Source organism: Pagrus major, chromosome 9 (genome assembly GCF_040436345.1).
Source record: "Pagrus major chromosome 9, Pma_NU_1.0".
NCBI classification, from domain to species: domain Eukaryota; kingdom Metazoa; phylum Chordata; class Actinopteri; order Spariformes; family Sparidae; genus Pagrus; species Pagrus major.
In genome coordinates this window covers 26,706,587-26,720,705 of record NC_133223.1, presented here as the reverse complement: position 1 = coordinate 26,720,705, position 14,119 = coordinate 26,706,587, and the positions used below count along the sequence as shown (strand labels likewise).

At 40.3% G+C, this 14,119-nt stretch overlaps 2 protein-coding genes across 2 annotated transcripts; both read left to right on the top strand.

Annotated features, from left to right (window-relative positions):
- Positions 1 to 7,381: 7,381 nt before the first annotated feature.
- Positions 7,382 to 8,767, top strand: LOC141002003 (nuclear factor 7, brain-like). The gene has a single exon (XM_073473169.1). The coding sequence runs from the start codon at positions 7,382 to 7,384 to the stop codon at positions 8,765 to 8,767; it is 1,386 nt and encodes a 461-aa protein (XP_073329270.1).
- A 1,840-nt stretch (positions 8,768 to 10,607) lies between these two features.
- Positions 10,608 to 13,739, top strand: tmem177 (transmembrane protein 177). Its single transcript, XM_073473556.1, has 3 exons — positions 10,608 to 10,692; positions 11,415 to 11,679; positions 12,691 to 13,739. The coding sequence occupies exons 2-3, from the start codon at positions 11,479 to 11,481 to the stop codon at positions 13,420 to 13,422; spliced, it is 933 nt and encodes a 310-aa protein (XP_073329657.1). The 5' UTR covers positions 10,608 to 10,692; positions 11,415 to 11,478; the 3' UTR covers positions 13,423 to 13,739.
- The last annotated feature ends 380 nt before the right edge of the window (positions 13,740 to 14,119 follow it).

Here is a 14,119-nt window from a genome sequence, read left to right as displayed (position 1 = left end):
CCAGCATAGATTCTTTGTTTTACAGGTTATAAAACTGATTACGAATCACTTTTACACAATCACATTCCTCATTTCATAACGCACTCAGTAACAGGTCAGTAACTCGTGTAAACAGTATCAGAGGTTATGAAACAAGGGAAAGTTATTTTTTACTTTAGTTTCCTCGAAACTCTGGTAATCCTGAGTTTATTTGCGAGCAGATGAGTTTATTCAGAATATCAACTTGAAGCCACAGAGGACAGGGTGCAACATGCTGATATATAATGAGATGCGTCTTTACCGATATATTATTTAAAGAGCGATTTGATAGTGTACTTAATAAGTGCACACAATGCAAGTATATGCTCAGAGAGTCAAAACCCAGACGTTCTCCACATTACTGGCAAGACAGTTTACGATGTAGCAGTCCATTACCAGTAACCGTTAGAGGTGTGTGTGTGCGTATTTGAGTGTGTGTGTGAGAGAGAAGGAGATAAGATGTAAATAATTCAATAGAAATGAGAAAGCGAGAGCTTGATATGAGTATTACTTCTAAATAATCCAGACATTAGGTAGGTGATGGGTGAGCTCTTTCTCTGTGTATGTCAGGATTTCCAGGAAAATCTCTATTTAAAAGTATGTGGACTTAGAGACACAAAGAGCACACATCTTTTGATTGTCTGCATTAAAAAACATGTATTATTATTAAAAGAAAGAAAGAATATACAAAGATGTCAAATTCAGGACATACAGTACAGTATTTTCCAACTGATAGTGCCACACAGTAAGCAGTTTTGATTTCTGATTCCAGTAAATGGAGAAAACACTTCAACACATGAATACAAATATTTCAAATTACAGTTAGGTTTCTTCCTGTTAAAAGGCAGTTTTTTTCTCACCACTGTTGCCAAGTCGTTGCCCATGGGGGTAATGTTGGGTGTCTGTAAATAAATGAATCAAGGGGTAAGGCCTAGACCTGCTCAGTTTGAAGTACACAGAAATAGGGCTCCAAATAGAGGAACCTTTGATCCACAAAAATGGTGTTAAAGGTGAGGGGAAAGACGCACATTTGTACTAATTCTCCTTGCATTAAAAGTACAGTAACGCTCAATGATGATTTCCAACTGCATCATATTTTGGTAATCCGGTTTTAATCAGTTTTTATAAACTTCTAAAACATTATTGGTTACTGGTGTCTAGTAGCTGAACTAGGTCTACAGCCACCCTGGCGACTTTTGGGGTAAATAATAATGTTAGCAATGTTAGACGGGGTGAGGAGGAGGACGATCTCAAGAGACGTTTGTTTTTGACAACTTGAGAAAGGGATTGATCTGTCCAGTTTATTTAAATCATATGCCAAAGCATCACCTGTCTTCAATTTGACCATTTTTTGGCTTAAACATGATGTTAACAGTGTGTTTTTAAATGTGAATTCTCTTTCAGTTTTTCCAGTAAGTTCATTGGGGAGTCAAACGCTTGCTGTGTTTGACAGGAGGATCTATTGATTCTGGCTTTGGACGACTTGTAGGAAGCAATCAAGAGGTGGTGAACTGATTGACCGGGTTACTGATTTATTCCTTCATTGAGAGGTCACTCCACTGGATCGGACGGCAAGTTGATGGGATCTTAATTTGAGAATTGATTGCTTCGTGTCTCCTCATTTTTCTTCAGATGCTGCTGCTGGGAGCTCAGTTTCTGCTGGCGGCCCTGCACCAACAAGCACAGGAAGACCAATGTCTATGGGAACAATTATACTAAACCACATCATGTTCAAAATTTCTGTCTGGACAAATCGATGTTGATTTTCTCTTATGGTACATCAAAAGGCTACAGTGTCCATCAGGTCCACTTTGAAAAGCGCAATTGGCATTCAGTGTCATGGCTCAATAAGCACCAGTGACATCTGTGTGTCAGTATTGATGTACTGACACACAGAATGCAGATGTGCACATGCATCCATGTGTAAAACACAATGTCCAGCAAATAGCCTCGTTGACCTCTGCAAATAGGACTCCTTTGCTCCTTGAACGAGTGTGCTGATGAATCTTCGATCCTACAAGAAGATCGGAAAGAATGCAGCTTTTTTCAATTCAGTCTTGATTTACGATATAAAATGAAAGGTTCTGATGGTTGTGTCACTGCAAACCAAGTTCAATATAATCCCTTCAGGCTGGTTTAAAATGCCAAGGACCAAGGAGTGCACGGGCAAGATGTCACTGATCCAAAATCATCTTTTAAAGGAGGCGTATTATGCTCATTTTCAGGTTCATAATTGTATTTTGGGTTACTACTATAATAGGCTTGCATGCTTTAATGCTCAGAAAACACATCAGTTTTCTCACACAGCAGCACTTCTGTCTGAAAAAGCTCTGTCTCTTTAAGAACCCCAGTCTGCTCTGATTGGTCTGCTCACACATGCCTGAGCCAGCACCGCTCACCGTGTCTCCAGTCGGCTCTGTCGTATTTTCAGCTTCCAGTTAACTCCACTTCTACCGTGAGTATAGGCATAAATTATGCTAATGTGTGACTCTGTGACGTAGAGTGATGTCAAAAAGTCACAGGATTAAAGGTGGGACTACTGGTGAGGCGTTTTATGAGCACTGTTTTCTGTGGGAGAGAAGAGCTCCCGTTGGCGTGGACTTTGGGCTTTTTAACTTTCAGGTTTTTTCACATGCACAAGAACCTACAGTATATAACACACTGAAGGAAAAGAGAAAAAATGAAGAAGCATAATAAATCTCCTTTAAAATGTCATGAACACAGAAAATCAACATCCTCCCTTATATTTGTGCACTTTTTGAGGTTTATAGCTCAGAATAGGATAGAAAAGGATAAGGGGATCCTCTCTGTCTCTTTCCCCTTCAGACACACACACACATACAAAGACACACACTTCCATCGCCTCCTGCCTGTTTCCATGGAGACAGTAGTGAGCTGTTTCTTTCGGTCAGACCATCTGTCTTGATCACAATACATATGCACACACACATGCGTGCACACACATACGCTGCAAAGTGATGAATTTTTCAGTCCGACCAGATTAATCGGCACTGCACTGACGACGTGACACTGTCCTACATACTGTAAACATTATCTCTCTACATGAACGAGGTTATATTAAATGTAAATTATTACTCTACAGGGGTAGATTATATAATAATCTTTCCCCTCTGTGTGTATCTCTAATTTCCAAATTTCTCCAATGGTTTCTTTTTTCCATTTTGGTCTGATTCATTTTTGTATATGATGAAAGTATAAATAAAAAATGAAAATGCATGTCAAATCGTGTTTTCATATTTTAACGAAGAGAATGGGAGAAAATACTGCAAGCCAGATATGGGTCAGCTGAGCTCAATGAGCAGACGGTGATAAAGGTTTGTGAGGATAACATGTGCTGTCGAGAACATAAATGAAATAGCATGATGGCCCCTATTATTCTATTGCAAACGTCTGCAAAATGCCTGATTCCTATAGGGGAGTGTTATCCCCAGTCGTCTTCCCTGCAGATGTAGTGAAAGAGAGATCTGAGGAATGTGTTAATAAAAGTTTTAATACTCAGATTTATTGTCGCAGTCAACAGTTATTAAAGGTATGTGATTACTTCAGCAGTCTGTGTCATTAAATGAAAAGTAGTGGAGATAAAACTTCCTGTGAGTGAACCGGCTGTGATGAAGTAGCACAAGATTAGACTTGAACTGAAGTTAAAGGAACAAATCAGCCAAAAATGACAATTCAGTCATTATCTACTCACCTACATGCTGATGGAAAGTCCACAAAACATGTCTGGAGCTTCACAGCAAAACAGTGTTAGAGCATTGTCCTAATGAAGTCCCCATCTACACTTGAAGTAGATGGGGACTTTTTTATAATGTAAAATAACAATTGAAAAAATCAGTTCAAAGTTTTAATGAGTGCTGCCTTTATGCTATTCAAATGGCCATCGGTGATAGATCATCACGGCAAAGAAGTCAGAACAAAGCCCTCAGGACAAATTTTAAGAGGCCATGCATCAAGAAAGAGGAACAGATAACGGCAGTCAGAAAAGAGCCGTCTACGGAAAACCCGGATGCCCCCTCCACCCTCCTGCACCTCTAAACCAAAACCAGCTGGTCTAGCCACTGGCCCTGGACACGATAGCGCTGTAACAGTTACAGTTATCAGCAATAGACGAACGTGCAGATGTTTAGCAAGTAGCAGACACCATAACTCGAGGTTTGACATTGCTGCAACATTATTAGGGAATTTATTGCAGCATTGAATGAAGACATAAAGTTGCAGCTCGCCTACGTCACCTTATTTTTCGAAAATTTCACATGTTGCCAAGCAACAGTAAACAAAACCAGTAGGCTGCCCTGCTATCAGTGCAATATACAATAGGCAAATACTCTGAAATAAATGTTGTTAATCTACATACTGTATCACTTCATGCTTTGGTTCTTGTACACATTATATCCCGCAGTCCCACCTAAATTAATATTTCACATTTTATGTTTTTTTTCTCCCCATATACTTTAGTTGTTTAGGAAAATGATGCAACACTGTTTTGCTGTGAAGCTCCAGAAATGTTTTGTACGAAACTTCACCTGACTTTCCATCGGCATGGGTGTGAGTGGATAAAGCCTTTTTTTGTGTAAACTGTTCCTTTAAAATGAGTGTGCAGTGTGCTGCTCACACATAATTTTATGTAAAAGGCTGTTAAAGGCTGCTCCACCCCACTACACTTCCATCTCAACACCATATTAATTTGGCATCAGAATAAAAAAAGGTTCCATGTTAATGGAAACCACCTGATTACAAAATATCTGTAATGTTAGTTTCAGCAGTTGCACATTCTGACCTGAAACATTGTAATTAAAAGTCATCACGGGATCACGCAGTAAGTCTGAAGCACAGAACGTTTTCTCACTTTTGTCTTAAGCAACTGCACAACTTTCACTTCCTCCTCCGCCATGACACCACAACCAGAAACTGGATGGAAATCAGCTGTTGTGTACCTGATTCCAGCTTTCATTTGCATCCCGTGCATTAGCCCCGAAACTCAACCGCACCATTAAAATTTAACAACAGCTCACGGGCATGTAGTCTCAGCTCAGAGCTTTTCAGATGAAGGCATCGCTACAGATCAGCAGCAACAGCAAACACACTCCTTCACTCCTTCCCCTTTTTCTAATCTGCACGGGATCTCGTGCATGTTTGACTCAATCTAGAGAAATGTGGAACATGGAACATATGCATGAGCAACAGCACAGTCATTTCAGTGGCCAGGGTCTCTTGACAGAATGGAAAATACCAGTAGAGCTGTATGGAAGCGTTCCCTATCTATCATCACACCCACAGACTGCAGCAGCAGCAGCTCATGTGTGGGAGATCGGTTTTATTTTTATTCTGGTGAGTTCTACCTTTTTGGTTCCTCATTTTTCTGCTCTAATTATTCTGATTTCTATTTGTTTTCTACTGATTTCCACACTGACTGATTCTTTTTAATACATAATTACTGCTCTGCTTTAATGGTTTCTCTGACAATAACACATCATTTACAGGACATAGATATAATAAACAATGATAACATTTGTCTAAATTGACCTCTAGTGACCTCTTTTTGTCCACTGCAGTAACCTTCTGCATGTTTTCTACCAATAAACTCTATTTTATTATTTTCTATTTTGCCCTTTCTTATTCACAAAATGTGGCCAACTATGATTTTATTTAATTTTTACATGGACACAGACAAAAATCCAAAGTAGACAAAGCCACAGCCTGGATGGCTTGGTTTCTACCATATAAAATAAATAAATAATTTAAAAAAATTAAAAAAATAAGTAAATAGAGAGAACTGAAGTAATTCATCAGTCATTTTGAAAATCTGAATTTCAGCATTTGCCATAAAATTGACCAATGCATGAGATTATTTTCAAGGTTGTAGTAGAATAGTATATTCAAATAGTATTCTTAACTTTAACTTTCCTACATAAAATTGCAATAAAGTGCAATATTCAATAAGGTTTTTACAATTTTCTAAGTTCAGTCCTTTGTCCAGGAACAACAGAGGGAAGAATGATCCCAACTCTCCATCCTGGATCTCCTGATAAAAGCACATCCTCTCTCTGCACATATTCACTCCCTCATTCATTTCAACTGAATCCTGTTTTGACTGACAGTCAAGAATGTGTTTCCTGTTTAATGCCAGCTCTGGCTGGTTCCAGCTGCCTCACAGGTCAGAGTTCACCCTTGTTCAACTGAGACTTGAGAAAAAGTGTTTTGACGCATCTCATGTTTGAAAATGAGAGTGTGCCATCACCCAGTTTTGTGCCGTCTTATATAAGCAGACTGCATTCTTGCTGTCATAGATTGTTCACGTTGGATGGAAAGAAAATGGGACAGTAATGAGTGAAAGTTCAAGCTGGCTACATGCATGACTGAACAAAGCTTTAAAATAGTTGCAGCAAGATCTTCTTCCTGTCCTTTTTGAAGTGAAACAAACCTGATATTCATTTAAAAGGGTTCTTACAATAATAATAGCAGGCATTTGCGTCTGGAATGGAAATAAAAAAATTTTAAAAATCATTTGAGGGTGCTTCACATCAGGTTCCTTCCAGATAACATGTTTATTCTCTATTCTTCACTATATTCACCAAACATTTTGGGATGATGACTTGATTGGTTAGAAACTCTCTAACGCCAACTTGTAGATTGATCATTTCTAGTAAAGTGTATATACTAAACAAAAGTGTGTATACAAGAAGACACCGAGGATTCAAAATTTGTCGTGGCCATTTCACAGAGTTTGTTCATTTTCTCGTTATGATGCGACAGCTCTTAAATTCCCGCTTTTTTTTAAGGGAGTCTGAGATATTGCTGTTATTACTGACGTAATTCTGCTGGGAAACGTGTTTCTTTTAACCTATTTATATCATTAATGTATAGAATACTAATCACATTAAAATAAATATTTGTGATTAAAATAATGGTTGTTGCTTGTACAACGAAAGAAACATCCTAATGTATTGTATTTGATGCCGAATTTACAAGAAGACATGAAATATTCAAAATTTGCTGTGTTCATTTACAAATTTTGTTCAGTTTCTCCTCATGATGCGAAAAACTCTTAAATTCAAGCTTTTTGTAAGGGAGTCTGGGATTTCGGCGTTACTAGTGACGAATTTCCGCTGGAAAACGTCTTTCTTTTAACCTATTTATATCATTCATGTATAGAATACTAATTACATTTTTTTTTAAAAATCATTTGTTTTTATAATAATGGTTGTTGGTAATGTATTAGAGACCTCCACAGTTGAAAATACACGATTGAATTTGTTCCGCCGCCGCCAGAAGGAGGGCGCTACACACTGGCCGTCAAGAGGATAAAGTCCTGAAGAAGCGGAAGAAACGAAAGTAAACAGAGATGTGGTCCGTCCCGACAGGGGAGCTCTCCTGTCCCGTCTGCCAGGATACTTTTAAAGATCCTGTCCTCCTCCCCTGCAGCCACAGCTTCTGTAGCGCCTGCGTCCAGGCATGGTGGGGGACGAAGCGAGTCCGGGAGTGTCCCATCTGTAAGACGGTGTCTCCGACCAGAAGACCACCTCGCAACCTGGTGCTGAAGAACCTGTGCGAGGCCTTTCTCCTGGAGGTGGAGTCCGGGCTCGTCTGCAGCCTGCACTTCGAGAGGCTGAAGCTGTACTGCCTGGACGACCGGACTCCCATCTGCGTCGTGTGTCGGGACTCGCATCAGCACCGACACCACGCGTGCACGCCGGTGAACGAGGCTGCCGAGCTGCGCAGGAGCGAGCTCCTGGAGGGCCTGAAGCCTCTGCGAGAGAAAGTGAAACTCTTCACCGAAATGAAAGTGAACCTCGAAAAAACGGTCGAAGAAATGAAGGCTCAAGCTCGGGACACAGAGGAGAAGATCACGGAGGAGTTCAGGGTGCTCCACGACTTTCTGCTGCGGGAGGAGAGGTCCAGGATCGCGGCGTTGAGGCGGGAAGAGCAGAGCAAAGCAAACATGATGAAGAGCAGGTTTGACGTTTGGAGCTTGAGGATACACCTCATGGAAAGTACCATTAAGAGCATAGAGGAAGGGATGCAGGCTGAAGACACGTCCTTCCTTCTGAAAGCCGATGCCTTGACGAGAGAGGTTCAGCGCCCCCTGCCGGATGACCCAAAGCAGGTGACGGGAGCCCTGATGGATGTCGCCAAACATCTGGGGAACATGAGCTACAACGTGTGGTGCAACATGAAGGAGAAAGTGTCGTGCACCCCTGTGATCCTGAACCCCAACACAGCCCATCGAGAGCTCCAGCTGTCCCAGGGTTTGACCAGCCTGAGCTGTGGACCAAAACTGCCTCTCGCCGCTCTGATGCACAGCCAGCCGGAGAGGATGAACCAGCACCGCAGCGTCCTGGGCTCCAAGGGCTTCAGCTCAGGGAGTCACAGCTGGGACGTGGAGATCGGAGGCAATCAGGAATGGGCGCTGGGTGTGATGGCACAGGAAGCCCAGAGGAAGGGAGACATACCGTCTGGGTTGTGGATGCTGAGGTTCAGTCACGGTAAATTCACAGCGTTCTCCCCATCACGCCAAACGCCTGTCCCCTCACCGAAGGACGAGATGCAGAGGGTCAGAGTGCACCTGGACTGGGACAATGGAAAGCTGGCCTTCTCGGATGCTGACACCGACACCGTCATGCACACCTTCAGGCACACATTCACCGGCATGCTGTTTCCATACATCAACACCTGGAACAACGTCCCACTGAAGATCCTGCCTCTGAAACTGTCTGTGACGGTCGGCTAACGCGGCTGCAGGACGGTCGAACTGATTCTTGTGCCTTTCGTCTGGTGAACACTGCATCTGCAACCAGGACTCAACAGAATGAAAACAGGGAAATTGCAAAGAAATGTTGACCTGGATTGAAGCAGTGTTTGATAACAGATGCATATTTAGAGATATATGCAATGTAAAATACCAAAAAGTAGTTTTAGTAAGAGTATCCTGTTAACTTGCTGCTCCTGGTTCTTTCTACCGGTTCTTTCTTTTACTAAATGGTAGCAGGGCGTTACTTTAAACTTCAAGATAGTTGCCCACTTTGTCACTTTATTTTATATATTTCTTCGTATTGCAAATTGTTAAGGTACTGTCGAGGTGGTCGTACCTCGGTGACCACATTCTCGCGATTAATAGATTTGTTTTGACAAATCGATTAATCATCTCTGTTTCTTTAAGTGAAAAGTGTCAAACTTTTGCTGGTTCAAGCTTCTTAAATGTAAAGATTTGTTGTTTTTCTTTGTCGTTTTTGATTGTAAATGATGATTATTTGTTATTATTCGTTTTTGATTCAAGAGACAATCTGATGTCACTTTGGCCTTTGGGGAAACTCTGCTAATTTTTCTGTTTTACATTTGATAGATGAAATTATTATTGTGAAAATAATCACAGTTTAATCTATAAGGAAAATAATCTTTGGTTACAGCTCTGTGTGCTGTATGGTTTTGTTTTATTTCCCTGACACACCGTTGCTGCCTTATTTTCTATTGAAACTAATTTCACATTTATACATCTATGTATGTTACTGTTAAAGAAATACGTTTTGTTCTCTGTGTTCTACTTTTCCTTTTGAAGTTTATTATATAAAAAAAAATAAAACTTTGTCTCCTGAAAAAGAGTGAGATATGTATGACATCATCAGACTGTGTGACGAATTTACAGTTGAGTGAACGTGTTATTGTGCTTAACATCCCAGAAATGCTACCTCAAACTTTTTTCCATCTATTTATTATGGAAATCATCACGATGTGTGAGAATTCAAACAAAAACTGAAAACATTTAGGCATCATATTGAAGTGAGGATAACATAACGGGCATGACTCCAATCTCAATAGGATGATACATCATCACGGTAACAGGTCATGGAGTAAATGTATTATACTGAAAGTAGTTTATTTAAAAAACCAAAATTACTTTTTATTATTTTTGAGAAACCCAGAACACTTCCTAAATTCAAAAAGATTTAAACAAGTTGGCTTTAATAAGTTGACAGTCTGCTTCATGTATAACTTTTTTTTTTATTGCATCGCGTGTTTCGTTTTACATTTTGGCTGAATGCTGCAAGCTTTTTGCCCTTTATTGAGAGGGAGAACCATATAAAAAGAGTTCAGGTAAAACAAGTGGAAGCACACAGGTTAAAAAATATACACGAGTATGAATGACAAAAAATAATATAAGTAGAAATAGATGAATGCATTAACAAATAAACGTAAAAGACACAAAAATAGCCTTTTTCAGTCCCAAAATGTATTTATTTTTCGTTTATTTATGTATTTTATCATTTATTTATTCATTTATTTATGTGCGTAATAATTTTTGCATGTATTCATTTATACTTATTGCCCTTCATACATGAGGAACATAAGGTTTAACAAATAAATAGCCTATAAAAAAAGTTTATATATGTAGACAAATACAAACATTTCAGGCGTAAATGCTTAATAATAACTCATAAATGTATTACACCTTTTCTTGTCTATTAAACTGGAGGCTTTAAGGAGTGATTTTAGCTCTAGTCTAGAAGAAAAGGTGGAAACTTGTGAGCGCTGCTTCTGTTGCGCTCCTCGTTTACGACACACTGTCGTAAAGCCGCCCCTCGCTTTACGGCAGAACTTTCTGTCATAACAGCTCCGTACTGTACTCTGCTGCTGCCCTTGTGAAGATGAGGAGAACATGTGAGTTTATAAACATATTTGCCTGCCTTGAACAGAGTAAACGCAGATGTTTTTAGCCTCAGAGTGTCTCTATTTAATTAGGTAACGCTAATTGGAGCATTTTCATATTTGTCAGTTAGCTAAGGTCACTGTACAATGTAGAAAACGTAGTAAAAACACTATCTACGAGCTTAATTTGTCTGTTTGCAGCGCTAGAGTTAATTAACGATACGTAATAAAAATGTATTTTAGCGTCATTTTCTAGTATTTCAACGACGTGAAATACCCACAGGTAGCTATTAACATGTACTTGTAAGCTAACTTCAATTCGGCAGTGCTGATATATGCGATATATTAGCATTTTTGACCAAACAGACACAACTTTCAAGCATCACCATGATGCTATGTTCTCAGACATCCCACTTTCACACAGTGTTGATTATAAGCCATCTCCCAGGAGTCAGCCCGACCTCGAATAATGGTCAATTATGATGATAAATCACTCAACATTACCACATACCCTCAATAGTTGTTCTTTGGTAAGACACAATGACCAGGAACCCTCTTGTACCCTTGTTAACTATGCTAACTGAATATAGTCTGTGCTGAAGGGGATGCTTTAAACAGAGATTGAATGTAACTAAGTACATTTACTCAAGTAAAAGTATTATTAGTATTTCAGTTTCCTGCTACTTTTGCTACATGTTGTCATACTCATGCACTCTTGTCTCCTTCCATCACAGATGCCACCTACTGAAGTCTGCAGCACCCGAGTGACACAAAACCACTTAGACAAAAAAACGTGACATGGCCTCCCACTTCTTCAAGTACTCGGTGTTACTTCAGAAGTACCGGACTCCTCTGCTTGTGGCGAGCTGTGGCGGGGTCTTTGCAGCCAACTTGTGCTACCATGTTTTGCCTGACATGTCCTTTCGTCCGCTCTATCAGGCCTGGTCCAAAGGAGAGCCTGTCACGCTGTCGGAGAAGCTTGAGGATGTTTTCCAACAGGTAGTGTTTTCTTCTCTCCTTCACTCACTCACCTCAGGATTGAATTTAATAGCATTTTTGTCAACTACATTAAATGTGTACAATAAATTGCAGATGGTGAATGTGAGATAAAACACTCAGGCACGATATTCGCTACATTTGAGCAACACTTATGTCAGGATTTTTTGCATGCACAAGCTCCTTACAGTATCTGGAGTAAGAAGGATAGTAAATAGAAAGATATAGACATATTTAAAGGAACAGTTCACCAAAATAAGGAAAATTCAGTAATTATCTACTGAGCTACATGCCAGTTGAAAGGTGGGTGAAGTTTAATAGTCCGTTTAGCATTTCTGGAGCTTCACAGCAAAACAGTGTTGCAGCATTCTCCTAAATAACTGAAGTAAATGGGGACTTGTATTGAAATATAAAAAAAAACTAAAGAAAAAAATTAAATGGCTCCATACAGCTTGTCAGGCATAATCCAAGTCTCCAGAAACCCTGAGATCCCAAATTGTTTAAAAAAGATGTTATTTACACCTCAAAGCGCAGTTGAGCTCTTCTACTGGCCTCAGATGGGATGTGCGCTAAAACTTTTAGCTTAGCAGCTACAGTAAATATTTTGGCTTAATAAAGGATGTGTATAACATCTTTAAAATCAATTTGGGATTTCTGAGCTTCCTGAGACTTGGATTACACCAGATGAGCTGTATGGAGCCATTTTATTTGGTTGTTTTTTCCGTTTTAAAACAAGTCCCCGGCAACTTCTGTTGTTGAGGGGAATGTTTTAAGAGAATGCTGCAACACTGTCTTACTGTGCAGCTCCAGAAATGTTTTATGGACTACGAAACTTCACTCAACTTTCCATCAGCATGTGGGCATTAAAAAATGATAAATTACAGAACTCACAAAGCATAGATCCATTCCCAAAACAATACATTTACAGTGTATACCGATACCAGAGTAGCACGTTGTGCAGTTAAAAACTGGGACACAAAATCCAAATTTCATTGATCTTTTCATCATTTGCAGGTGTTGAAGGACTATGGTATCAGCTCACCCAAGAATTTCTCTGCCTTCGCCTCCTTTGGCTTCCACCCTGTTAGTGCTGGTGTCCCTTGGCTTCCTAAAGGGGCCCACATCGGCATCCCTGCAAACTTTAACAGCACGGCCGAAGACCCGAGTGGAATCACCAACCGCACCATTTTCATCAACGGCAAAGCTGTGGACTGGAGCAGCGATACCGGCTCTGCTCTAAAGGAGGCACTGGTGTTTTCCCAAGAGGCGCAGAAATTTGCCATCGCACGAGAAATGGGCCGCTTGCAATCCGGAGGACCTGTTCTGACTGCTGCTGTTGCCCCGTTCTGTCTGGGTGGGGTTTGGGTGTACAGCGTGGTGCTGAAGCAGATGTTGGGGCTCCACGGTGGACCTGCACTGTTTCGCGGGGCTGCGAACGTCGTGGCGCTGGGCCTCGGCGGCGTGTCCTACCTCCTCACATCGGATGCTGTCAGTCAGTGGATCGACTTCACCTCGGACCAGCGTGCAGCGAAAGTGTCCCGTGATTACGCCAGAGGAGGGGTGGAGTTTTACGATAAGATTCTGTCCAGAAACAAGACACTGCGCTCCCTGATGGGGGAGAAGGGAGAGAATATGTACGCTCCCAGTGGGAACTTGTTTCCTTCTAACCTCCTTCAGCTGAAACACACACCGTACACGTCCAGGAGAGAAGGGATCCTCACTATGCTGAAAAATGAGAAAGTTTGAAAAGAACTGGGAGGCTGTTGTGTTGAGAATTAAGATACATGTCAGTGGGGCTCACTTGAATCTGTAATGACCCCTCAGCTTTATTAAGCAGTGAAGTAAAATCTGTCCAAAGGAATCAGAGCCTGACCGATATGCAACTTTTGGGGCCGATACCGATATTAGGGAGTAAAAAATTCTGTTACTGATAAATCATTCGATATACACACATTTTTTGTAGTGATCCCTCCAATGTGGTCATCAATCATTATTGTGACAAAGATATTTAATGGAGGCAGAATATTTTATTGCTTAACAATAAATTTTCAGTTTTCATATCAGCCGATATCAACAACATAAGACTGATATATCTGTGATAGGCAAATATCGACTTTTAATATCGGCCAACCATTATATCGGTCGGGCTCTAAAAAGAATTTACATCGTTTACCCAGAAAACGTGGTGAATGTTATTTTTTGCAATATTCTATGTATCCTGAAGTAAGGATCTATGCAAATTACAAGACAGACTCGTAAAGTTCGGTGTCAGATGCTTTATTTATCCAACAAAGACGAGATTGAGATGGTTAATTCTGGACCCAAAGTATAAATAAACATTTTAAAATGGTCTTTGTCATGCACAGTAAGCTGTAGTTTTTACATTTAGAACCTGTTAGGAATGATATAGTGTTGCAAAACACTCAGTTTAATGAGTCGGTTC

Excerpts from the sequence above, each read along its gene's own strand:
- LOC141002003 (XM_073473169.1), top strand. The coding sequence starts at position 7,382 with ATGTGGTCCGTCCCGACAGGGGAGCTCTCCTGTCCCGTCTGCCAGGAT.
- tmem177 (XM_073473556.1), top strand. The coding sequence starts at position 11,479 with ATGGCCTCCCACTTCTTCAAGTACTCGGTGTTACTTCAGAAGTACCGG. Across the intron at positions 11,680-12,690 it reads TTGAGGATGTTTTCCAACAG|GTGTTGAAGGACTATGGTAT; the intron begins GTAGTGTTTTCT and ends CATCATTTGCAG.